This window comes from Lithobates pipiens, unplaced genomic scaffold (assembly GCF_037356315.1).
Source record: "Lithobates pipiens isolate NorthernLeopardFrog02 unplaced genomic scaffold, aLitPip1_a1.2 Scaffold_13, whole genome shotgun sequence".
Taxonomy (NCBI): Eukaryota; Metazoa; Chordata; class Amphibia; order Anura; family Ranidae; genus Lithobates; species Lithobates pipiens.
The window spans coordinates 345,504,230-345,528,568 of record NW_027507718.1 but is presented as its reverse complement, the minus strand read 5'-3'; the positions used below and the strand labels follow the sequence as shown (position 1 = coordinate 345,528,568).

General features: G+C 46.3%; 1 protein-coding gene across 1 annotated transcript; it reads right to left on the bottom strand.

Annotated features, from left to right (window-relative positions):
- Window positions 1–344: 344 nt before the first annotated feature.
- Window positions 345–23,715, bottom strand: LRAT (lecithin retinol acyltransferase). The gene is made up of 2 exons (XM_077477081.1): window positions 22,972–23,715; window positions 345–670 (listed from the first exon to the last, which is right to left on the bottom strand). Exons 1-2 carry the CDS (start codon window positions 23,503–23,505, stop codon window positions 518–520), a joined length of 687 nt encoding a protein of 228 aa, XP_077333207.1. The 5' UTR covers window positions 23,506–23,715; the 3' UTR covers window positions 345–517.
- Window positions 23,716–24,339: the final 624 nt, after the last annotated feature.

Here is a 24,339-nt window from a genome sequence, read left to right as displayed (position 1 = left end):
GCAATCGTCAGTTAAAGCGGCACAGTGCCAAATCACAAAACACGCTCTGGTCTTTGGCCAGCCAAATGGTCCGGAGCTTAAGTGGTTAATAAATAGATGGCTTACTGATGTCGGTAGAAATGATGTTTACTGTTGTTATACTACACCCCCAGCAAAGAAACATCCTCAGAACATGTCTGACATGACTCATATCCTTATGAGTGAGCTTAAAATACAGATGATCTAAACTGCTCATTGTTAGAAATGGTAACACGGAATCTTGTAACATAAGTGTTTGAGGGACACAATGACGTCACTACAAAAAATAATGTTTCAACATATTAGTGTTGCAATAAAAATCAGACTTTCTCATTTAAGCATGGTCGATTTATTATTTTTTACAGTACAAAATGGATCTATGCAATTTTTTTATACAGGAATTACATACATTTTGCGTCCCTTGTTATTTTATCTGTTTATTATAAATATACTATATTACATGAGGCAGTATATACAAGGTGTGGAATGTTTGCTGTCACTAGCTTGCCATCCACAGAGAGAATGTGATGAGGAGACTGGGGAGGGTGGTGGAAGGCTCCATTCCCAGACACAGTATTAGCACAAGGCCTAAGGCAGCGGAAAGAAACACGCTTCTTTGGTCTCTGATAATCCTCTTGACAGTCTCACAAAACTAGAAAACAAGACAAATATTCGTTAGAGTGATTATAAAGAGACAAGTAATATCAAAGAAGTAACAATTTCAATGATGTTCCCACAGTTATCACATTTATTGATAAACAAGGAGTTGCACTCTTCTTGTGTCACTCAGTAAATCACACTATAAGGCTCGGTTCACACAGGGGCGGCATGACTTGCAGCACCGCGACCTGCACACGATCAGCGGCGACTTGCAAAATGACTTCTGTATAGAAGTCAATGCAAGTCGCCTGAAGTCGCCCCAAAGTAGTACAGGAACCTTTTTTCTAAGTCGGAGCGACTTGAGTCGCTCCTATTAGAACGGTTCCATAGTACAGAACGGGGCACGACTTGTCAGGTGGCGAAGTCGCCTGGACAAGTCGCCCCTGTGTGAACCGAGCCTTATTGCAGCAAATCGCAACGTGTGAGTCGCCCAAAAGAAGCTCATGTTCCTTTATGAGCGAGAAGCGGCACGTGTTGGGATTGCAGCGCGATTTACTGTGCGAAAATCACGACAAAATTGTGCCGTGATCGGGGTGCCATTAGAAGTAAGGGCATCACAATCGCATCCCCCATTTTGTAGCCATTTTATATTGTGCAGAAGAATTGCGGTCGACTCCGCCCACGATCATGTGTGAATGCAGCCTAAGGTCAGACTAAGCACATCTTTATAGACTTATTCCACAATGCCATTGCTGGCCCAATACACGTAGTTAATAAGATCTCAAAATCTTCCTTCCTATTGCTGCAGAAATATATATCATAGCAAAGGAATAAAGGAAACTGGACTTTTAGTACATGACTCCTGGAGATCTGGCAACAAGGAGACATCAGCCCATCTGTGCTTAAAGCAGCAACCAAAAATGTATTACAAAGCAGCTTACCAATCATTAGATGTGATGGCTGCATTTGTTTTTTTTTGTTTTTTTGTCTTTTTTCTTTCTATTTTCACCTGGTGATCTGGTGATCTCTTGTATTAGAGTATTAGCGTGCCCCCACTCAATACTCTGCCACCCACACCAGCATTGTCAGTCTGGAGGGAGGGGATTGTAAAGCCCCCTATACACTATCAGATTGTCTGCTGAGTTTTTCCTTCAGATTTACCAAAACCATGTAGTAGAAGGGCCTGCCTGATTGCATACACATTGAAACTCCTAAGGTTTGACCTCATATTATATGGTTTAGGTAAATCTGAAGGAAAAACTCAGCAGACAATCTGATAGTGTGTATGGGGCTTTAGATGTACTAGTAGATTTAGAGACACTAATAAATTGAAGCCAAACTCCGGCTAACACTTTATAAGCAGTTACAGCAGTTTTTTTTCCTTTTGGGATAAAGGTTTTTACATAAATAAATAGGAATTATCATTGTAAGCAACCCTGTCAGTGGTAAATGGTTTATCTCAACCCTCAAACTGTTAAATTTGCAGAACAGCTTGTTCTGTTGCAAAACAACAGACTGGATCACAAGGGGGGCAATAAAACATAGAAAGCCTAAACAAAACAAATACAATTTAATTAGGTCTAAAAAAAGAAAACAAATGGAAGAAAATGAATGCAGCCCTCACATGTAAGAATTGATAAGCTGCAATATAATAAAAAATTGCTTTTGGGTTTAATACTCCTTTAAGGTGGTTCTAAAGGCAGGGCATTTTTTACCTACGTGTATTCCTCACATTAAAGTAAAAAATGGCTCTGTATTTGTATCGCCCCCTCACCCTCTTTTATAATTAACCAAGTCTTTTTTCAATCCAGCGCTGTGCCCATCTGCAGCAGCACTCTCTGCTCTCTTTGGCTCTTGTTGCAATCAATTAAATCATGTGAGAGGGGGGGCGGGATGGGGCCTGGGTGAGCCTGCAGGTGCACCCCCATAGGAACCAGCTTCTTATGGGGATACACAGAGAAGAGGAGCCAAGGGTGCTGGTGGGAAACCCAAGAAGAGGAGATTCTGGGCTGCTTTTTGCAATACCATTACACAAAACAGGTAATAAATACTTGTTTTTTTTTAATTATAAGTTTTACAATTACTTTAAAGCGGAGTTCCACCCAAAAGTGGAACTTCCATTTATCTGCTTCCTCCCTTCCTCTGGTGCCACATTTGGCACCCTGTTTTAGACAGGTACCCTTCCCTACTTCCGGGAGACAGCTCTACAGAGCCATCCCTCAGAAATGCGGCCCCTCCTCCTTTCTCCGCCACTGGGCCAGTTAGAAAGCGCAGTGCGATTCGTGCATGCGCAGTAGGGAACAGGCTGTGAAGCCAAAAAGGCTTCACTGCCGATTTCCCTTACGAGGAATGGCAGCTGCAGCACCCGACAGCTGATCTGAAAATCGGCTGGGGTACCGACATCGCGGTCTACCTGGGCAGGTAAGTGTCAATATATTAAAAATAAGCAGCTACAGTATTTGTAGGTTCTGACTTCTGGTGGATTAGGACATCTGTCAGATTTTTATTGCTTTCCATGTTCCTGTTAGAGAGATTTATCCTCTCCATTTGTCTTGTTTACTATTATTACTCAGAGATAATGTGAAAGAAAATCCAAAATTCTGGGTTGTCCCAACAACGGGAACAAAGGGGAACTCTTCATATGGGCACACTAGTTCTGTTGACCCTGGTGGAAACCAGGGGTTTCCTCACTTTCTGTTTTAGCTATGGGGAAGGAAATAAATAGAAATTTCCCCAAAGGGCAGATGGGAAAAAAAACAAAAAACCTGATAGGGGTTATAACCCTACCTTACTCTAGCCAAAGAGAAACATTTAAAAATGAAAGTGATACTAAAGGCACAATTTTTAAATTACCTGCTCTGTGCAACAATATTGGTCACATACCACCTCTTCAGGCAGTCCCTGCCAGTGCTGTCAGCTCTTTCCTCCTTTGGGTGCCTCCTGTAGCAAGTCAGGTGCTAAGGTGGCACCCATGTGTGGGCACTCATGTGGAGCCTTGACACACATAGAAACTGGTAAACCACATTCACGCTCCCTTCTGTTTAATTGACAGGAGCAGGAGTCTAGGATTCCACTGCCCTCAGTTTCTCCTGTAAAAGCAGGAAGAGAGGTGAGCGGTAGGGAGTGAAAGACGGCACTGGGGTGGTTACATGAAGCCTTTGTACCTCAATGCAGAGAATGTATTAGAGTAAAAAACATGCTATGTAGTGCAAGGGTCTACTTGATTAGATATAAACGGAATAAATTATTTAAGTGATCCTGCACTAAATAGTGGTAAGTGAATTGAAAGAAGATTGTACAATCAGACAATAACGTTTGTCACAGATTTAGGGGGTAGGTATATATGAGATTTTAAAGGTCAACCTGATGCTGGGTGTGCTTGGCACAGTGTGAACTGGAGCCAGGGTGACCATGCTACCTGCAACTTTTAGCTGAGTGCTCAAAGCTTCTCTTCAGAATGTGCTAAGCATAGCCAGGTGCAGGTGTAGTTAGGCCAGCCTTTCTCAATACAAAGGAACCCTTGAAATAACTTTCCGGTCTCAGGAAAACCCTGCTAAAAATGACTATATCTACTCAAGGAACCCCTAGCAATATTTGGAGCAACCCCGGGGTTCCATGGAACCCTAGTTGAGAAACCCTGAGTTAGATAGAGTCACATATACCTAGCCTTTGTAGGAGAGCTGTCCACTTCTGAAACCAACTTGTGTTTAACAAAAATGCAGACTTCACTTTGTACGTGGACAGTATCCCATCTACGGAGTCACATTGCTTTTTGCTTTAATCTTGTGCTGTGCTTTTGTGCTTGCTCTCAAATGACATGGACTATACATACACTCTGACCTTTGAGTCAGTCTTTAATAAGCATTCAGGTCTCACTAAAATGCACTTGGGGCATCCTTGGAGGTTAAATCCTTGTGGTTCAACATGCTTTATTCAGTGTCTATGCACAAGACATGTCCTTAACATAGCTGATGAGCCCTGCCATGTGCCCTCTACAGATGTATTGCCAATGGTACAAGTCTCACACTTTGACAAACATTGACTAAACAAATACATAATGTATACAGGTTTGTTTGCCATTTTCACACCCAAGTAGCTGGAACTGTGTGCTTTAGTATTCTAAAGGCTTAGGGTACATTTATTGGAAAGCTAATAGAAAGTTTGTCATTGTGCATAGCTTACAGCCAAATTAAATCCAGCAGTCCTGCATTGTACAGGACGATGGTAAGGGTTCGCCCACAGTAGAGGAGAGCACCAGCTTCAAGGGGAGCAAAGAATAAGGTATATCACAGTATTCATCATCCCCTAGGATAAACTGAGCAGGTCGCCCTTGCAGTGGGGAGGGGAACCTATTGCAAGGGTAAATGATTTTTCTCTGGAGTTCAGCTATATAAATAGTACTACAATGTATTTCTTTATCTGCAGAACATCAATACAGGTTTAAAAGTAAAATTACATTTTGGTTGTTATGACAACATATATTCCGTTGCTCCAGGTTTTATAAATGAAGCCCTCTGTGTAGATCATAGTTTCATCACTATACTACTTTTCGCTGGAAAATGTTGGCTTCAGTTTCTGAAATAAAGCTGGTGAGCTGGGAAAGTGCCTATTAAAATGTAATGCTTTATGAGCAAAACAGAGTGAGAGAAGGAAGAAAGCTTATAATGTGGTGTGTGTATTAAAACCCAATGAGAATAAGAATCCTGCTTTACTGTTTTGGAAGCAAAGGAAATCCTGCCTCAGGAACTGGTTTGTCTGCCAACTAGAGAGCAGTCCACTCCTTACTTGGCACCTGTGATTTCTACCTAAGAACATAAAGATGGAGAGACGTGCCATAACACAAGGGAGGGGACAGGAGACAGAAAAATGGAGAGGTGTGCCATAAAACAAGGGTGGACACAGGAGACAGAAAAATGGAGACGTGTCATGATTCAAGAGAGCTGTCTACCGACAGAAATATGGAGAAAAATATAACACAAGGGAATAACAATGGAAAAATGGAGTGGGGAATAAGTGTCTTCTGTTATGAGGGGGCAGACATTAGATATAAGACCATGGAGACTTGTAAAAGGTGGAGCGATGTGTCATACCATAAGGGGTATCAAGAGAAAAAAAATGGAGAGACATGTCATAACACAAAGAGGTATCAGGAGCCAAAAAAAATAAAAAATGGACAGACATGTCATAACACAAGGGGGTATCAGGAGACAAAGATGTAGAGACGTGTCATAACACAAGGGGGTATGAAGAGACAAAGATGGACATGCATGTAATAACACAAGGAGACAAAGATGGAGAGAGATGTTGTAACACAATGGGGTATCAGGAGACAAAGATGGAGAGACATGTCATAACACAAGGAGGTATGACGAGATAAAGTTGGAGAGACATGTCATAACACAAGGGGGTATCAGTAGACAAAGATGGAGAGAAATGTCATAACACAAAGGGGTATTGGGAGACAAAGATGGAGAGACATGTCATAAAACAAGGGGGTATCAGGAGACAAAGATGGAGAGACAGGTTATAACACAAGGTGATATAAGGAGACAAAAAGATGGAAAGACATGTCATACCATAAGGGGGTAATCAGAAGCCAAAGATGGAGAGACATGTCATAACACAAGGGGGTATGAGGAGACAACGATGGAGAGACGCATCATAACACAAGGGGGTATCAAGAGACAAAGTTGAAGAGACATGTCATAACACAAGGGGGTATGAGGAGACAACGATGGAGAGACATGTCATAACACGAGGGGGTATCAAGAGACAAAGATGAAGAGACATGTCTTAACACAATGAGGTATCAGAAGACAAAGATAGAGAGATATGTCATAACACAAGGGGGTTTCAGGAGACAAAAAGGTGGAGAGACGGGTCATAACACAAGGTGGTATCAAGAGACAAAAGATGGAGAGATTATAACACAAGGTAGGAGAAAGAAGACAGAAAATGGAGAAATGTGTCGTACCTTAAGGGGGTATCAGGAGACAAAATGATGGAGAGATGTGTCTTAACATAAGAGGATTAGAGATGGACAAACTTCCGACGGGACTTTTCGTGAGCGCGAACCGCGAACGCGGCCAAAAGTTTGCGAACCGCAAATTTTGCGGCGGGCCCCATTGACATCAATGGCAGGCGAACTTTAAAAACCTACAGGTCATATTTTCAGCCACAAAATACTTACTAGCTGTGCACACATAGTCCCACCACATGGCCACTGACATAACACATGTATGAAGTGAATCTGGGATGGACAACTACAAGCATTCTTTTTTTAACTGTGAAATTTTGACAATTCAGGACTCAGGAGTGCATGAAGGCAATGGAGGAGAGGAAAGGTCAGAGTAGGCTATGAAGAGGGTGCAGGAGATGATCACCAGCACCGTGATATAGAGCACTAACACCAGCACCGTGATAGAGTGCACTGACACCAGCACTGTGATATAGAGCACTGACACCAGCACCGTGATAGAGTGCACTGACACCAGCACCGAGATAGAGAGCACAGACACCAGCACCGTGATAGAGTGCACTGACACCAGCACCGTGAGAGCACTGACACCAGCACCATGATAGAGAGCACTGACCTCAGCACCGTGATATAGAGCACTGCCACCAGCGCCGTGATAGAGAGCACTGACACCAGCACCGTGATAGAGTGCACTGACACGAGCACCATGAGAGCACTGACACCAGCACCATGATAGAGTGCACGGACACCAGCACCGTGATATAGAGCACTGACACCAGCACCGTGATAGAGTGCATTGACACCAGCACTGTGATATAGAGCACTGACACCAGCACCGTGATAGAGTGCACTGACACCAGCACCGAGATAGAGAGCACTGACACCAGCACCGTGATAGAGTGCACTGACACCAGCACCGTGAGAGCACTGACACCAGCACCGTGATAGAGAGCACTGACCTCAGCACCATGATATAGAGCACTGACACCAGCGCCGTGATAGAGAGCACTGACACCAGCACCGTGATAGAGTGCACTGACACGAGCACCATGAGAGCACTGACACCAGCACCATGATAGAGTGCAATGACACCAGCACCGTGATATAGAGCACGGACACCAGCACCGTGATATAGAGCACGGACACCAGCACCGTGATAGAGAGCACTGACACCAGCACCGTGATAGAGAGCACTGACACCAGCACCGTGATAGAGTGCACTGACACCAGCACCATGATAGAGTGCACTGACACCAGCACTGTGAGAGCACTGACACCAGCACCGTGATAGAGAGCACTGACACCAGAACAGTGATATAGAGCACTGACACCAGCACCGTGATAGAGAGCACTGACACCAGCACCGTGATAGAGAGCACTGACACCAGTACCGAGATAGAGAGCACGACACCAGCACCGTGATAGAGTGCACTGACACCAGCACCGTGATAGAGTGCACTGACATCAGCACCGTGATAGAGTGCACTGACACCAGCACCATGATAGAGTGCACTGACACCAGCACCATGAGAGCACTGACACCAGCACCGAGATAGAGAGCACTGACACCAGCACCGTGATAGAGAGCACTGACACCAGTACCGAGATAGAGAGCACTGACACCAGCAACGTGATAGAGAGCACTGACACCAGTACCGAGATAGAGAGCACGACACCAGCACCGTGATAGAGTGCACTGACACCAGCACCGTGATAGAGTGCACTGACACCAGCACTGTGATAGAGTGCACTGACACCAGCACCATGATAGAGTGCACTGACACCAGCACCATGAGAGCACTGACACCAGCACCGAGATAGAGAGCACTGACACCAGCACCGTGATAGAGTGCACTGACACCAGCACCATGAGAGCACTGACACCAGCACCGCGATAGAGAGCACTGACACCAGCACCGTGATATAGAGCACTGACACCAGCACCGTGATAGAGAGCACTGACACCAGCACCGTGATAGAGTGCACTGACACCAGCACCGTGAGAGCACTGACACCAGCACCGTGATAGAGAGCACTGACACCAGCACCCTGATAGAGAGCACTGACACCAGCACCGTGATAGAGAGCACTGACACCAGCACCATGAGAGCACTGACACCAGCACCGAGATAGAGAGCACTGACACCAGCACCGTGATAGAGTGCACTGACACCAGCACCATGATAGAGTGCACTGACACCAGCACCGTGAGAGCACTGACACCAGCACCGTGATAGAGTGCACTGACACCAGCACCGTGAGAGCACTGACACCAGCACCATCATAGAGTGCTCTGACACCAGCACCGTGATAGAGGGCACTGACACCAGCACCGTGATAGAGAGCACTGACACCAGCACCATGATAGAGAGCACTGACACCAGCACCGTGAGAGCACTGACACCAGCACTGTGATAGAGAGCACTGACACCAGCACCGTGATATAGAGCACTGACACCAGCACCGTGATAGAGAGCACTGACACCAGCACCGTGATACAGTGCACTGACACCAGCACCGAGATAGAGTGCACTGACACTAGCACCGAGATAGAGAGCACTGACACCAGCACCGTGATAGAGTGCACTGACACCAGCACCGTGATAGAGTGCACTGACACCAGCACTGTGAGAGCACTGACACCAGCACCGTGATAGAGTGCACTGACACCAGCACTGTGATAGAGTGCACTGACACCAGCACCATGATAGAGTGCACTGACACCAGCACCATGAGAGCACTGACACCAGCACCGAGATAGAGAGCACTGACACCAGCACCGTGATAGAGTGCACTGACACCAGCACCATGAGAGCACTGACACCAGCACCGCGATAGAGAGCACTGACACCAGCACCGTGATATAGAGCACTGACACCAGCACCGTGATAGAGAGCACTGACACCAGCACCGTGATAGAGTGCACTGACACCAGCACCGTGAGAGCACTGACACCAGCACCGTGATAGAGAGCACTGACACCAGCACCCTGATAGAGAGCACTGACACCAGCACCGTGATAGAGAGCACTGACACCAGCACCATGAGAGCACTGACACCAGCACCGAGATAGAGAGCACTGACACCAGCACCGTGATAGAGTGCACTGACACCAGCACCATGATAGAGTGCACTGACACCAGCACCGTGAGAGCACTGACACCAGCACCGTGATAGAGTGCACTGACACCAGCACCGTGAGAGCACTGACACCAGCACCATCATAGAGTGCTCTGACACCAGCACCGTGATAGAGGGCACTGACACCAGCACCGTGATAGAGATCACTGACACCAGCACCATGATAGAGAGCACTGACACCAGCACCGTGAGAGCACTGACACCAGCACTGTGATAGAGAGCACTGACACCAGCACCGTGATATAGAGCACTGACACCAGCACCGTGATAGAGAGCACTGACACCAGCACCGTGATACAGTGCACTGACACCAGCACCGAGATAGAGTGCACTGACACTAGCACCGAGATAGAGAGCACTGACACCAGCACCGTGATAGAGTGCACTGACACCAGCACCATGAGAGCACTGACACCAGCACCGCGATAGAGAGCACTGACACCAGCACCGTGATATAGAGCACTGACACCAGCACCGTGATAGAGAGCACTGACACCAGCACCGTGATAGAGTGCACTGACACCAGCACCGTGAGAGCACTGACACCAGCACCGTGATAGAGAGCACTGACACCAGCACCCTGATAGAGAGCACTGACACCAGCACCGTGATAGAGAGCACTGACACCAGCACCATGAGAGCACTGACACCAGCACCGAGATAGAGAGCACTGACACCAGCACCGTGATAGAGTGCACTGACACCAGCACCATGATAGAGTGCACTGACACCAGCACCGTGAGAGCACTGACACCAGCACCGTGATAGAGTGCACTGACACCAGCACCGTGAGAGCACTGACACCAGCACCATCATAGAGTGCTCTGACACCAGCACCGTGATAGAGGGCACTGACACCAGCACCGTGATAGAGAGCACTGACACCAGCACCATGATAGAGAGCACTGACACCAGCACTGTGATAGAGAGCACTGACACCAGCACCATGATATAGAGCACTGACACCAGCACCGTGATAGAGAGCACTGACACCAGCACCGTGATACAGTGCACTGACACCAGCACCGAGATAGAGTGCACTGACACTAGCACCGAGATAGAGAGCACTGACACCAGCACCGTGATAGAGTGCACTGACACCAGCACCGTGATAGAGTGCACTGACACCAGCACTGTGAGAGCACTGACACCAGCACCGTGATAGAGAGCACTGACACCAGCACCGTGATAGAGAGCACTGACACCAGTACCGAGATAGAGAGCACGACACCAGCACCGTGATAGAGTGCACTGACACCAGCACCGTGATAGAGTGCACTGACACCAGCACCGTGATAGAGTGCACTGACACCAGCACCGTGATAGAGTGCACTGACACCAGCACCATGAGAGCACTGACACCAGCACCAAGATAGAGAGCACTGACACCAGCACCGTGATAGAGTGCACTGACACCAGCACCGTGAGAGCACTGACACCAGCACCGCGATATAGAGCACTGACACCAGCACCGTGATAGAGAGCACTGACACCAGCACCGTGATAGAGAGCACTGACACCAGCACCGTGATAGAGTGCACTGACACCAGCACCGTGAGAGCACTGACACCAGCACCGTGATAGAGAGCACTGACACCAGCACCCTGATAGAGAGCACTGACACCAGCACCATGATAGAGAGCACTGACACCAGCACCATGATAGAGTGCACTGACACCAGCACCATGAGAGCACTGACACCAGCACCGAGATAGAGAGCACTGACACCAGCACCGTGATAGAGTGCACTGACACCAGCACCGTGAGAGCACTGACACCAGCACCGCGATAGAGAGCACTGACACCAGCACCGTGATATAGAGCACTGACACCAGCACCGTGATATAGAGCACTGACATCAGCACCGTGATAGAGTGCACTGACACCAGCACCATGATAGAGTGCACTGACACCAGCACCGTGAGAGCACTGACACCAGCACCGTGATAGAGTGCACTGACACCAGCACCGTGAGAGCACTGACACCAGCACCATGATAGAGTGCTCTGACACTAGCACCGTGATAGAGGGCACTGACACCAGCACCGTGATAGAGTGCACTGACACCAGCACCGTGATAGAGTGCACTGACACCAGCACCGTGATAGAGAGCACTGACACCAGCACTGTGATAGAGTGCACTGACACCAGCACCGTGATAGAGTGCACTGACACCAGCACCGTGATAGAGTGCACTGACACCAGCATCGTGAGAGCACTGACACCAGCACCGTGATAGAGTGCACTGACACCAGCACCGAGATAGAGAGTACTGACACCAGCACCGTGATAGAGTGCACTGACACCAGCACCGTGAGAGCACTGACACCAGTACCGTTATATAGAGCACTGACACCAGCACCATGATAGAGTGCACTGACACCAGCACTGTGAGAGCACTGACACCAGCACCGTGATAGAGAGCACTGACACCAGCACCATGATAGAGTGCACTGACACCAGCACCGTGAGAGCACGGACACCAGCACCGTGATAGAGAGCACTGACACCAGCACCGTGATATAGAGCACTGACACCAGCACCGTGATAGAGAGCACTGACACCAGCACCGTGATAGAGTGCACTGACACCAGCACCGAGATAGAGAGCACTGACACCAGCACCGTGAGAGCACTGACACCAGCAATGTGATAGAGAGCACTGACACCAGCACCGTGATATAGAGCACGGACAGCAGCACTGATACCAGCAACTCGCTGCTGGGCCCCAAAAATATGTCACCGCTCAACCTCTTCAAACAGGAGGGTATGGGCATATAGTACGGTGTGCTTTTTTTGTACAAGGAAGTGAGCCAAATGTAGAAAAAAGGTCTGTGTGCTCGATTAAATAAATAGTTTATAGAGATATACATGGTCTACTGGTCTACATGTGTTGAATTCCTCCGAGATCTATGTCTCATTCATTTTTAGAAATGTGAGGTAGTCAACACTGTCGTGAGCTAGGCGAGTGCGCTTATCGGTCACAATCCCCCCTGCTGCGCTGAACGTCCTTTCAGACAGGACACTGGACGAGGGGAAAGCCAACAGTTCCATTGCAAATTGGGCAAGCTCTGGCCAGAGGTCAAGCCTGCCCCACCAATAGTCCAGGGGTTCATCACTCCTCAGAGCATCCACATCGGCCGTTAACCCGATGTAATCGGACACCTGTCAGTCTGATGCTGGATCCGGATGACACCTGTCAATGGGTTGGCTAAAAGAATGACCTCATATCAGAAGTCACCAACACATCTTCAAACCGGCCTCTTCTTGCAGGCGCTGTTGGATTGGTACCCGCAACTCTTTCTCTGGGAGTGGAAATTCCTCCTCTGCCAGCGCACGCAAAAGCAGAATGCAGCATTTCTCGAAGCAAGGCCTGGAAGTGCTCCATTCAGACAGCCCTCAGTGACGTGGTAACATTACTGCCATTTTGTGTCTGTACTGGGGGTCTAAATACGTTGTCACCCAGTACTGGTCCTTGACCCTTATGCTTTCTATATGGGGGTCCCTGTTAAACCACTGGAGCATGAAGGCCCCCATTTGCACTAAACTGGAAGCGGTGTGGTGGCCTGGCTCCTGCTCATCATCTAGGATAATGTCGTCCTCCTCGTTCTCCCCTCCCCATCCACGCACAACAACAGGGATCCCAGAAATGTTTAAAGCATGCTCTTCTTGCTCCTCCTGATCAGCCCGGCACCATCCTCCTCTGACTCCTCTTCAGACTCCTGTTGTTGACTTGTCTCAGATAGAGTAGCCCCCCCTGGGAATTCATCCAGCATAGCGACTTCCACATCTTCCTGCTCCTGCTCCTCCATGGCTTGATCAATGACACGACGCAATGCATGCTCCATAAAGAAGGCATAAGGTACCATGTCACTGATGGCGCCATGGCTGCGACTGACCAGTTTGGTGATCTCATCTAATGGCCGCAGAAGTCTGCATGCGTTGCTCATGAGCAGCCACTGGCGCAGTGAAAATAAACCAAGCTCCCCAGAATCTGTTCTGCTGCAGAGTTCGTACAGGTAGACATTAACTGCACATTTCTGCTGGAGCAGCCTATCAAGCATATAGAAGGTTGAGTTCCATCGCGTCGGACAATCGCAAATAAGACGTCTGACCAGCAGATTGTGTCGCAGCTGAATGTCAGCAAGGCAAGCCATGGCCCTGTAAGATCTTCTGAAATGGGCTGAGATTTTCCTTGCCTGCCGCAAGATGTCCTGGACCCCAGGGTATTTGACAACGACTTGTTGCACGACCAAGTTTAAGACATGTGCCATGCATGCCACGTGCGTAATTTTGCCCTGTTTCAATGTGCTAAGCAGATTCGCACCGTTGTTACACACCACTTTACCAACTGTCAAATTGAGCGATGTTAGCCACTGATCTGCCTGTGAAGGCAAAGCTCAAAGGAATGCAGGGCCAGTGTGGCTCTTGGCTTCCAGGCACAACAGATGCAGCACAGCATGGCAACGTCTCACTTGGCATGTCGAATAGGTTTTGGGGAGCTTGGGCGGCGCATCGGAAGAGACGCTAGCAGCGGAAAAGGAGGAGTCAGCCAAGGAGGAGAGGGAGGAGGATGGAGTAGGAGGAGGAGAAGAAGAGCCAGGCCTGCATGCAATCCGTGGCAGTAAAACCAAATCTACACGGGTGCCACGGGTTACACGCTTGACGGCCGTCAGAAGGTTCACTCAGAGGGTAGTAAAAGTGATATACCTTCCCTGCCCCTGTTTGCTAGACCACGTGTCTGTGGTCAGATGTATCTTGGTACCGACATTTTGTGCCAGAGACACATTCACTTGCCGCTGAACATGGCCATATAGCTCTGGGATACCCTTCTGTGAGAAATACTTCCTTCCTGGGACCTTCCATTGTGGTGTTCCAATGGCCACAAATTTTCGAAGGCCTCCGGGTCCACCAGTTTATATGGCAGTGGTTGGCGGGCTGTCAGTTCTGACAAGCCAGCCGTCAACCGTTGGGCAAGAGGGTTATCCGGCGTCATCATTTTTTTTACGCTCAAACATTTGGCCCACGAAAGCCTGCCTTTTTTCAGAAAAACGTGAGGATGGCGTGATGGAAGGTGGAGTGGAGGACAATTGTGAGGAGAGAGGAGAAAGAGAAGTAGAAGACGAGGCTGGACGGTGAGAGCCTGGAGTGTGGCTTTGTGTGTTCCGTTGCTCCCATTGAGCTCGGTGATGGCAGCTCATGTGCCTTCTTAAGGCGGTAGTCCCTAGGTGAGTGTTGGGCTTACCGCGACTTATGCGTTGACTGCAAAGATTGCAGATGGCAACACGTTAAAAAAAGCCCGCACTGCGGAGCCATGTGCCGGCGTCCTGGGAGCGCCAGATGTGACCGTACATGGTACATGGTTGATGCCCCGCTCCTGATACATTAGCAGTCTGCTTTGTCCCTCCTGTGCAATGTAAGTTCTTCCTGCTTCTCCTCCCTATCTGCTGGTCCATATCTCCCTCTGAACTCCCCTCCTCTTCCTCTCTTGTAGGCAACCACGTGACATCACTAGACACGTCATCATCAACGTCACCTTCCCCACCGCTATAATTAGAGATCTCGGAGTAGGCAGCAACAGCGGGGACCAACCTCCTCCTTGGGCTGATCTGGGTACTGTCGTCAGACTGCTGAGTGGCGGTTGTTGCTACCTCCTCTTCCTGATCCAATGCCAAGAGTGGCTGCGCATCAGAAATGTCTTGATATGGATCGGTAAATAATTCCTGTGACTCAAGCGGAAGGTATATGATGGTGGTGGTGGTGTTGGTGGTAGTGTCTTTGGGGGTGCACACAGCAGAGAGTGAAGAAGAGGGTGCAGATCGAGAGGATGAGGAGGGTGCAGAAGAGTAAGGCTGAGTGAGCCACTCAACCAAGTCTGGTGCGTCCTTTGACGTAATCGCACGCACCTTCTGCAATTTGCCAGTTTGGCTCAAGCCTGTTGCTCCTGCCCTACCCCTACCAACCCTAGAGAAAGGCCTGCCTCTTCCTCTGCCTGTCATTTTTTAAATGACCCTGTGACAAAAGTCTCTAGAGAAGTGCAGTATGTATGTGGAAGAAGGTATATAACACCCCGCTTCAATCTGTCATTTTTGGGGGCCACTGGTCTATCACACTAGTTATAACACATTTTTTTATTGCGTTTGTCACTCTTTGTAGTGTCGCAGCAGAAACTCTCAGCAGTCACAATGCTGCACAGTGGAAATGCACTATACTATGCTTTCTATATGTGCAAGTATTTTATATGTGTATTACACACCTATATACTGCACACCAAATAGTACACCTATACCAGTCCTTAAAAGGACCTTTGTGGACCTAGTAGCTAGTGATTTGCAGACTGTCCCTCAGTCCCTACACTGATAAAAGACAGCTGCAGAAACGAGCAGTAATCTGCAGCACAGCAATGCACCAGCACCCTATATATTGTACACCTATACCAGTCCTTAAAAGGACCTTTGTGGACCTAGTAGTAATAGCTAGCTAGTGATTAAACTGACTGTCCCTGCTCCACACAGCGTCCTGTCCCTACACTGACAAAAGACAGCTGCAATCACCAGCACAGCAGTGCACTGAACCCTATACACTGTTCTACACCTATACCAGTCCTTAAAAGGACCTTTGTGGACCTAGTAGTAATAGCTAGCTAGTGATTAAACTGACTGTCCCTGCTCCACACAGTGTCCTGTCTCTACACTGACAAGAGACAGCTGCAATCACCAGCACAGCAATGCACCAGCACCCTATATATTGTACACCTATACCAGTCCTTAAAAGGACCTTTGTGGTCCTAGTAGTAATAGCTAGCTAGTGATTAAACTGACTGTCCCTGCTCCACACAGCGTCCTGTCCCTACACTGACAAAAGAAAGGCTGCTGCAATCACCAGCACAGCAGTGCACTGAACCCTATATACTGTACTACACCTATACCAGTCCTTAAAAGGACTTTTGTGGACCTAATAGCTAGCGATTTGTGTCAATAAAGTCTCTCCCTGCTCCACACAGCGTCCTGTCCCTACACTGACATAAGACAGAATGTAAAATGGCCACCAGATCAGGTCTATTTATAAGGTAGGGGGAATGTTCAATTGTCCATGTGCTGAAATGTCTCAATTGGCTGTTCTGTACCCCATGATGGATGTGTCATGATGGGTCAAAGTTCTTTCCCAATGTAAACACATATGTCCGCCGGGCAAACAGCGGCAATAGTCCGCCGATTGGGGCGAATCGCGAACACGCAAAATTTGTCGCAAACTGACAGTCGGGCGAACAGTTCGGCCATCCCTAAAGAGGATAACAGGAGACAAAAAGATAGGACAGGTGTGTCATAACATAAGGAATATTAGCAGACAGCGATATACAGTACTTCAATACTGTTATATACTGAACATGTTTTTATTTGGAGATTCTGTGAAAAAATATACAAATGTGATATAAATCAATTTGATTTATAGTGAAAACATAGAATTGTTGTTTCTCATTCCATTGTCAGCAGAAAAATATAGGTAAAACCCTAAGAATTATAGTAGATAATACTGGTGTGTTATTATTTGGCATCTTTACATACAGAGTTAACAGTTTGTACCTGGCATAAATAAGAGAGTTCTGTTCTCATGTAACACATTTTACTGCTACTGAGAGAAACAGCTTTTTTCAAGAAAGTACAGACTATGATTTCATAGCATGATTTCCTGTATGAATGCTTAGAAAAATATTAAAGTTGTTTTTAAGAAAGTACTACTCAAGTATCACTCTGGACTGTGTACAGAAAACATACTGGGGAATTCAAAATGGCTCTACTGCCACTTTTCTGGTGGTAGCTCCCTTAAAGTTTCCATGTCTAAGGCTACTTTCAGACTGAAGCGGATTGGTTTGACCACACTGCAGGGTACCCCCAGGTTTGGTGCAAGTTAGCTGCTCTTTGCAATAGAGTTCTATTGGGTCCTGTGGTTTTGGTGCACTTTCTGAAAGTGTACCAAAACTCCTGCATGTTGCATCATTGATGTGCTTTCTGAAAGTGTACCAAAACCACAGGACCTAATAGAACTCTATGGGAAAGTGAAGCTAACCCATACCAAACCCACGGGCACACTGTGCTGCTCCTGAAGTGTGGTCATCAGTCTGCAAGCAGCCCAATTCAGACAAGTATGCCAGTGTCATTAACATTGCGGACACCTGAGGTAAATTCAGTAAACTGCCACTTTAAGAGTCGATTTTTTTATAGCAGAGACAAATTCTTAAAAACAATTACAGCCAGTTCTCCATTTAGGAAACTGTCAGTAATTAGGACCAACTCTGGTCTGGCACATAGAAGTATGTCACTACTCAGAGCATAGGACTGTCGCTGTCCCCAGGCCTCATTTAGCTGTCGCAGGGAGATTCCCCTGCCAAAAGCTAAATGTAAACAGGGATACGGCTAATGTCATTACCCAAAACACCAACACTTTTGGTGCTGTGCCCAAACAAAATTCTAAAAGATGCCTATAACCCCCTAATGAATTCTCCTCATAATGTGCTATTGATCATACAAGGGCAGGTTGGTTCCACTAACTTGGAACCAGGGGTGGACTGACAACTCATGGGGCCCCCGGGCAATAGGAGATTATGGGGCCCCCGGGCAATCCGAGATTATGGGGCCACACAGTATACACACACACAGTATACAATCACACAGTATACAAAAACATGTACACACAGTATACACAGACATGTTTCTATTGGCTGAGAAGGTACTGGAGAGGTGGGGCAGCTATAATCTTGGGATTTTTAGACCAAAAGGATGTCGGTAAGGCACATTTCAGAGACAGATGTAAAAAAAACACAGATTTTTACATACCGTCCCTGGTTTTACTGAGGCTGGCAACCCTGATGGGGCCCCCTAGTGACTCGGGGCCCTCGGGCAGTGCCCGAGTGGCCCAATGGTCAGTCCGCCCCTGCTTGGAACAGATCTGGCAATTCACAATGATGGGCCTTGTATCAACAGTTCAGGCTGGTGGTGTAATGGTGTGAGGGATATTTCCTTGGCACACTTTGGGCCCCTTAGTACCAATTGAGCATCATTTAAACACCACAGCCTACCTGAGTATTGTTGATGACCATGTCCATCTCTTTATGACTACAGTGTACCCATCTACTGATGGCTCCTTCCAGCAGAATAATGCACCATGTCACAAAGCTCAAATCATGTCAAACTAGTTTCTTGAACATGACAATGAGTTCACTCCAATGGCCTCCACAGTCACCAGATCTCAATCACATAGAGCACCTTTGGAATGTGTTGAAATGGGAGATTCGCATCATAGATGTGCAGCCGACAAATCTGCAGCAACTGCATGATGCTATCATGTCAATATGGACCAAAATCTCTGAGGAATGTTTCCAACACCTTGTTGAATCTATGCCACGAAGATTTAAGGCAATTCTGAAGGCAAAAGGGGGTCCAACCTAAAACTAGCAAGGTGCACCTATTAAAGTATATATATGTATAATATTTTATATATATATATATATATATATATATATATATATATATATATATATATATATATATACACACACACACACACACTATATCGTATAATGAGAGAGAGTGAATCTGCCCTGCAAAGTCACAGATATCAATAAAAGCCTCATGGGTGTTGTAATCCCTCAAAAGTATTGGGGTGCTTGCCTTTACAAGCACATGATCTTGAATGACATCCCAGTCTTAGTCCATAGGATTCAATATTGATTTGGCCCACCCTTTGCAGCTTCAACTCTTCTGAGAAGGCTGTCCACAAGTTTAGGAGTGTGTCTATGGGAATGTTTGACCATTTTTCCAGAAGCACATTTGTGAGGTCAGACACTGATGTTGGATGAGAAGGCCTGGCTTGCAGTCTTCACAGAAATTAACCCCAAAGGTGTTATATCAGGTTGAGGTCAGGACTCTGAAGGCCAGCCAAGTTCCTTCACCCTAAACTTGCTCATCCATGTCTTTATGGACCTTGCTTTGTGCACAGGTCCAATTCATTTTGTGGGGGGGGGGGGGTTATGGTGTGTTTTTTTTTTCAGGGGTTAGGCTTGGCTCCTTGGGGATGGCCCCTACCTGTTCTAACATTACTGTGCACCAGTGCACAAAGCAAGGTCCATAAAGACATGGATGAGGGAGTTTGGGGTGGAGGAACTAGACTGGCCTGCACAGAGTCGTGATCCCAACCCAATAGAACACCTTTGGGACGAATTAGATTGAAGGCTTTGAGCCAGGCCTTCTCATCCAACATCAGTGTCTGACTTCATAAATGCGCTTCTGGAAGAATGGTCAAACATTCCCATAGACACACACCTAAACCTTGTGGGCAGCCTACACAGAAAAGTTGAAGCTGTTATAGCTGCAAAGTGTGTGCCAACTCAATATTGAACCCTATGGAATAAGACTGGGATGCCAGTTCATATGCGTGTAAAGGCAGGCGTCCCAATACTTCTGAGGGATTACATCACCGTGAGGCTTTTATTGATATCTGTGACTTTGCAGGGCAGATTCACTCTCTCTGATTATAATGGTGACCACTTCCAATGGGACAAAAGTGAAAATGCACCCCAATAGCACCGGTAAAATGTCGCTTTACCAGCATTTTTTGGGTAACTGACATTGTGAAAGGACTCTTAGCCCTTGTGCACACGGTCAGAGATTCCGACAACCAAATCCGACGGATTCTGTCCGACGGATCTTGTCCGAAACTGTTGCATACACACGGTCGGACGAAGTTGTCGGAAAATCCAATCGTTCAGAACGTGATGACGTTATTTCGTTACGATGGGACTACGTTCAGGCTAGTAGCCAATAGCTTTGGTGTAGGAATTTGATCTGAGCATGTGTGGCACTTTGTCCTATTGGAATTCTCTACACATGATTGGAGTATGTCCGATCGGACCAGTTTGTCAGGAAAATATTTCCAGCAAGTTGGAAAATTTGGTCCGACTGATATTCGGACGGAATCAGTCCGATGCATACCACACACAGTCGGATTATCCGACAACACGGTCCGATAGGCACATTCCGACGGATTCTCCGACTGGGTGTGTGGCTTAAAGCACTCGGGCTTTCACATTGGGACTGCAGATGAGGCTTCTTTCGAGCGCTTTACAGGTGCTTTTTTTAACGCTAAAGCGCCTGAAAAACGCCCCAGTGTGAAAGGGGTCTTAGTGGGGGCTTCTGCACATATTGCAGGATATTTACCTCATAGAATGCATGGAGGTAAAACACCTTGAGCCTCTAAAATCACTTTAAGGATTATTGGGTTGATTTACTAAAACTGGAGAGTACAAAATACGGCGCATCTGTGCATGGTAACCAATCAGCATCTAACTTCAGCTTGTTCAAATAAGCTTTGACAAAAATACCTGGAAGCTGATTTGCACTCTTCAGTTTTAGTAAATCAACCCCTACGTGCACGTTTTTCTTTCTCCAGAGTGTTAATAGACAATAACTGAGATGTTAAGCACAAAATGATCATAACGGATTAAATGGATGTTTGGATAGTTTATATATTCTGCTACTATTTTAGTGATCAGCTTCTATGGCATTTCACAGTAGCGCCTTTAATGCAGCTTCTCTTTGTTGAGCAGGTCAGGGGTGCTCCTTACTACACCACTGTGAGCAGATTACATGTTCACCAAGGTGGCTTGGCTGTTATCTTCATAGTAAAAGTTAGAGGTCAGTGGATATCAAGGAAAGGATTTACCTTGCAAAAGTAATACTAAAACAAGGAATATGTAGAAAATAAGTCTTGCTATACTCCTGTAGCAGGATTTCAATGCAACCATTGATCTAAGTCTATCCAGTATCTCCATTTTTGTTAGGAAAAAAGATGTTCCCCTCAGGATGATATATGTACATTGCATGGATTTTACCAAACATTGTTGCAGATTCCTGCCTTTTGTTAGTCTAAAAAAATAACTGTTTGGATGAGAATGGGAGTGATTTTATAATTATCAATCGGCTGCTGCACGTTCAGGGTTTAAATGAGGAAAGTGGGAAGGTCTGTATTCTTTTAGATGTGATTTCCCTTTTGGGCTATTTCGCCAAAAATGACATTTTTGTTGCAGGTAATTGCACAAATCTGACTTGTATCTTAGTTCAGACTTCTGGGAAAATCAGTAAACCAAGCACACAAGCAGGAAATAACAATTCTTGGGGGCATTTTGTACACTTCCAGGTTGCCATATTGCATTTTACAGAAAATGACAGCTCTGCAGATTGAAAAGGAAAGGCAATTTTTATTAACATTCAATTGGAATCTGACTTGTGTTGCAATTTTATGAGCTACTAGCATACCCCACTTTTACGTACACAATGGTTTTTATTTACTAAAGCTGGAAAGTGCAAAATCAGGCTCACTTCTGCATAGAAACCAATGAGCTTCTAACCCCAGATTGTTCAATTAAGCTTTGGTAATAAAACCTGGAAGCTCATTGATTTCTATGCAGACATGAGACTGATTTCGCATTTTCCAGCTTTAGTAAATAAACCCCATTGTGTACTTAGTGGGGTATGCCTGTACATTTTTTTTTTTATTTGCAATTTCGTCCCATGAAAGTGGAGTTACCCTTTAACGATAGATGCACGCAAGTGTATGAACAGTATGTATGCAGCCAGACAAATGATTTCAATTTGTATGCCATACCTTTAGATATTATCCTACAGAAGCAGAGTTTTTTAATTGTGTAGTATATTAAAAAAAATGATGCATTTAATTAATAAATGTGCTAGAAGAAAAAGAGGCACAGGGGGTTATTTACAAAAGGCAAATCCACATTGCAACGCAATTGCACTTGGAAGTGCAGTCGGTCTAAATCTAAGGGGAAGATCTAAAATGAGGGGAAGCTCTGCTGATGTTATCATCCAATCATGTGTAAGCTAAAATGCTGTTTTTTATTTTCCTTGTATGTCCCCCTCGGATCTTCAGCGACTTTACTTCCAATTGCACTTCCAAGTGCACTTGCAGTGCAAAGTGGATTTTCCTTTAGTAAATATCCCCCATATTGTCGATGATTTCTGTATGACCAATATTCATAACAGATTAGTTCCTATTTTATGTTCATGCCATACGTGTAACTGTATTTGTTCCCTTTTTTTATTGCAATCTTTAATAAAACTTGATTATACAAAAAAAAAAAAATATGTTCATGCATGCTATAAGTCAATGCAAGAAGAACATCATAAACGAAACGAAAGAGTGATGCACGCTAATGTTGTTTACCTTATCGGTCTGAAAGCTCACAGGCAAGCCATATCTACAATAGGTCACAAAGTGCTCGCAGTTATCCCACAGCAGGCTGTATGGCGTGGCCCCCAGTAACTTTTCAGCCCTTTGGGCCACTTCCTCGTTACAAAGTGGTTTTGTCTTGAAGCTGCTGTCCATGTGATTAACTATTATGGTTCCACCATAGGCAAAGTCCTGCACAGTGTCCACCCTGATACTGGCCACCTTAGCCAGGACCCCCAGGATCAGCCTTTTGTTAGTCACCACTTTGTCAATCAGACACTTGTCATCTGTCAGGGTAGGAAGGATATCTGGCATCAGATGGGCAACCTTGTTATTCCCCAAATAAATCCCAAAGTGTACAAACAGCGTCCTGGGAACTTCTAACAAATCTCCCCGCCTAAAATAGGAACTGTCCTGATAATGGTGATCTCCCTCACTTTCATCTGGCATGCTAAAGAGTTTGAAGCTGGCCACCACTGATATCTTATCCAAGAAAAAGATCAACCAATCCGCCAGGGAGTTCTTCATCTTTGTTGTCTCTCTGCTGAGACTGGAATTAGTGCTGAGTGAGGGATGCTGCCTGGTTCTTGGTTTGGAGAATATTTATAAGGTTTGGGTGTTATAGAATGACATCACTGGTTACGATTGGCTAGAGGGAATTTGGCAGTGGCTGGAGTGATTTGTTTATGTATCACTGGAATAAAGCCTGCAGACATAAACACAGAGCCCGCAGTAGCACTTCTCCCCGAAGCTTTAAATTGCAATGTGTGCATAGAACAGGCACTCCCTATTACAGACCAGAGATTTTCCACACTATACAACTGGGTGATTCATGAATGAGGCTTCTCAGACCTTCACAGGAACAAACCTGGAGGGCATGCTACTTATTTCTACTTGCTTTTTACTTTTCATCTTCTATTAACACATAGGCACTGCAGATGAGTAAATTGAAATCCATTTTATATTTGACTTTTTCAGACTATTCTCATGTTGCAGAAGATGCAGCTGACTGTCAGCGATGTGTAACAGTACATACAATGCAAAGGAGAATTAACCACTTGAAGACCATTTTTTTTCTGGCACTTTTTGTATATAGGTGAAAATCATTCTTTTTCTGCTAAAAAATGACTTAGTACCCCCAAACATTTTACTTTTTTTTTTTTTAAAGCAGAGGCCCTAGAGCAGGGGTGCCCAAGCAGTGGCCCGCGGAGCCCTCTGATGCGGCCCGTGACCTCCTGCTCTGGGATGGCGGGTTAGCAAGCCCAGATTGCAGGTTGTTTACCCACCATGCCAGAGCATCAGTGTTGTGAATGAAGCCAGCGGTAGAGGAAGCAAGCAGCTGCGGAGCAGAGCCACATAAGC

What these genes read in the sequence shown, in the direction of transcription:
- LRAT (XM_077477081.1), bottom strand. Translation starts at nt 23,505, where the DNA reads ATGAAGAACTCCCTGGCGGATTGGTTGATCTTTTTCTTGGATAAGATA. An exon ending in TGAGCTTTCAGACCGATAAG is followed by an intron (nt 671 to 22,971) that starts GTAAACAACATT and finishes CTTGTTTTCTAG; the next exon opens with TTTTGTGAGACTGTCAAGAG.